The sequence below is a fragment of the Echinops telfairi genome, unplaced genomic scaffold, assembly GCF_000313985.2.
Source record: "Echinops telfairi isolate 266 unplaced genomic scaffold, ASM31398v2 ScPeMD7_7458;HRSCAF=8496, whole genome shotgun sequence".
NCBI classification, from domain to species: domain Eukaryota; kingdom Metazoa; phylum Chordata; class Mammalia; order Afrosoricida; family Tenrecidae; genus Echinops; species Echinops telfairi.
This window is the reverse complement of record NW_022111358.1, coordinates 45,609,628-45,612,588: the sequence shown is the minus strand read 5'-3', so window position 1 is coordinate 45,612,588 and position 2,961 is coordinate 45,609,628. Positions and strand designations below refer to the sequence as shown.

The 2,961-nt window shown below is 59.5% G+C and overlaps 1 protein-coding gene across 3 annotated transcripts in view; it reads right to left on the bottom strand.

Moving 5' to 3' along the window:
* Positions 1 to 1,069: 1,069 nt before the first annotated feature.
* Positions 1,070 to 2,961, bottom strand: part of ARMC7 (armadillo repeat containing 7) — an 8,127-nt gene continuing 6,235 nt past the window's right edge. For 2 of the 3 annotated variants that reach the window (XM_045299677.1, XM_004709298.2), the window contains one exon: positions 1,070 to 1,686. In XM_045299677.1, coding sequence (XP_045155612.1) covers positions 1,343 to 1,686 — 344 coding nt within the window. In that variant the 3' untranslated portion in view covers positions 1,070 to 1,342. The remainder of the gene's footprint in view (positions 1,687 to 2,961) is intronic. The other variant, XM_030888232.2, reaches the window with a different exon arrangement.

The window sequence follows — 2,961 nt, the reverse complement described above, 5'->3', positions numbered from 1 at the left end:
GAGCAGGTGTGTATGGGACGAGGGTTGATGGGCCTCTCTAGCCCAGTGACCTGGCCTTGGCCACTCCCACTAGGATGCCATCTTCCTTCTGGAGTTAGCTGTAGCAGGTAGCCCAAGCAAGTGTGACTCAAACAAATTTATTTTCTATGTTCAGGAGTTTGGGGGGAGGCTTCTAGGGCACGAGTCTTCAGCTTGTGTTCCTGGGTGCCATGGGCACTTACGGTCCCTCTTCATCTGCTCTCGTGCATTTAAAGCTTCACATCGTTGCACGAACATGACAGAGAGCCCACCCGAGTCCAAGGAGCCACATTTATTTTAATTTTTTTTTAGTTCAAGGACTGTTTGTTGGCCTTTAGGAGTGTTTTCCGGTCGAGTCTGATGGGGTGCCAAGCCCTGGCCCCAAAGCCTCTTTTTGGCATTTCCTGGGGACTTTGTTGCTCTGTTCCCCTTGCACGCCCTTAGTGTCTCGCCTCGGTGTGGTGGGATCAGATGGGGCACAATTCCCACACGGTGTGGAGGAGCCACATTTATTTTGTAGGGACACAGTCCACAATCCATCTTCTTCCCTTTTCTTGGCCATCTTAAGGCCCAACCTTGAGGGAGTGCAGAAAGGGGGTTCAGAAACCCCATTACTCCTGAGCCACAACTCTCCATGGGGTCCCACGCTCCTTGATGACCAACAGGATTTGCTCTTCAGAGCCCTGACAGTGGGCACAGGGGGTGGGGAGTAAGGGGAGAAGAGGTTGCTTTTGGTTTTGTGCCTGTACCCTCAAATGTCACTTTTATGGCCTTGATCTTAATGCTTGACCGTCACTGGGTTGACAGCCCGATCCCTTCCCCCAAACCAAACTCACTGCCATCGGGTTGATGCCAACTCACAGCGACCCTATAGGGCAGGGTAGAACTGCCCCTGTGGGTTTGAGACTGTAGCTCTACGGGAGTAGAAAGCCTCACCTTTTTCCCACACGCTGGTAGTTTTGAACTGCTGACCTTGCTGTTAGTATCCCAACGGTAACCCACTACGCTATCCGCTTCCCAGGGCCCTCAAAACCACTTCAAACATTGCTTGGGTGACGTCCGGTTTACTCCAGTAGAGCCCTTGGCGCCACCTGGTTCTTACACGCACAAGAGGTGATAGATACTACCCCTGCAGGGGGTGGGGTGGCATGAGTGCTAGCCCATGAAATGGCACCACTCGGTGGTGGCCTTCCTCTGTCTCTTCCTCTTCATCACAGGGAACACCTGTCCTGTTCACCTGAGCTGTGGTCAGGCTGGCGCCGGTGGTCTGGGAGGCCATGTTGACCCCCTTCCTGAGTCCCACCAGGGTTTGGGCCCTGGAACATCAGTCCTTGGGCAGTGGGATGCCCAGGGCAGAGTGCGCCCCTGCATGGCGGGCCTCGGCCACCTGGCGGGGGGAGCACACGTCTTCCAGGAAGACCTGGGCCAGGTTGCGGAGCCGAGTGCTGCTCGAGAGGGAGAAGCGCAGCAGGCACTGGACCACGGGCTGGGCGGTCAGCTCGGGGTGGCGGCCGGGGCCCGGCGGGCTCAGGTAGATGAGGGTGGTGACAGCAGACAGCACGGTCTCCTCTCGAGGGCTGGACAGGCAGTTGATGATGAGCGGGAGGCCCCCCATCTGCAGGACATGCTCCCGGTTGGCTCTGTCCGCGCACAGGTTGCACAGGCCACCTGGGGGTGATGGAGCCAGTTGGAGGATCCCTCCCTCCTTGCCTATTGCCCCTCAACCCTCAAGGGTCCGAACCAAACCCACTGCCAGAGGGCGGGACAAAGAGGAGCATGAGGACAAAGTCGGACTCCGTTCTTGGGGTGCAGTCTGGTCCACAGTCACCCTATGGGGCAGGATAGAACTGACTGCTCCCAGGGCTTCTGAGGATGCCGATCCGTTAAGGAAGCACAGTCTCACCTCTCTCCCTCAGAAGGGCTGATGGGCTTGAACCTCTGACCTTGCCGTGGGCAGTAAGGGGCGACTGGTCCATAGTCCACTCTGGTCCCGGCCTGCCTCACACCAGCCAGTACACACCAGCCCTCTGTGTGTGGGGCCCACCCCTCACGGCCTCTATACACCCAGTCCCCGTGGGTTTGGGGCTGTGGCCCTGGCTCTCTCCTTCCGTGGGAGGCTCCCTCCTTTTGAAGGGCAGCTCCTTCCTCAGAACCTCCGGAGCTGGGAAGGGTGGCCTCCCCTGAATACATGCTGACCCCTCCCCAGCAAGCATCACTATCTCCCAGCCGAGTGGAAGCCGTTAAGGCTGGGAGGGGCTGGATGACGTGCCCAGAGGGCCGCCCTTTGCCACTCCTGGGGGAGCAGTCCCCGGGGAGCCACGGGGACACGCACAAGTGCTCCCCAGGGCTGAAGCCCTCTGGGAAGATGTCGTGGTGAGGTGAGGTGTCTGGGTGGGGCTGCTGACCAGATGCCATCAGCTTCGGGTTGGGGGCCGTAGGTGGAGGCCCCTGCATACACCCTGCCACTCCCCAAACCCCCAGTTTAGAGGTCTGGCAGGCCCACAGGATGGACCCAGCCCACCCCCGTCCCCAGCCCCGACTCCGGACTGCCTGACCCGTCTTTAAGCCTCTGAGGGGTGGAAAGGGGGCAGCCAGGAGGGTGATGATCGGGCCACTTTGGGCTTTTCCTTCTGGGAAGCAGTCTGAAGGAGGCCCTGGGAGGATATGCAGGGAGGGCTCCAGGCCTCCCTGCGCCCTGCCACAGCAAACTGTCCCCAGTGGAAGAACATGCCTGGACTGGCTGAGGGACAGGCTCTGACAGACTGAGGCTCCAGATGCCAGGGAGGCACGAAGGAAACCCCGGAAGCAGCAGCCCCAGTGCGGCCTGGGAGGAGAAAGCACAGGTCCTGACCTCGGGTGATAGAGTAAGTGGACCCAGCCAGCCCTTGACAGGTGGCCCAAGACATGATGACGCCTAAGACCCACCAACCCATCCACCCACCC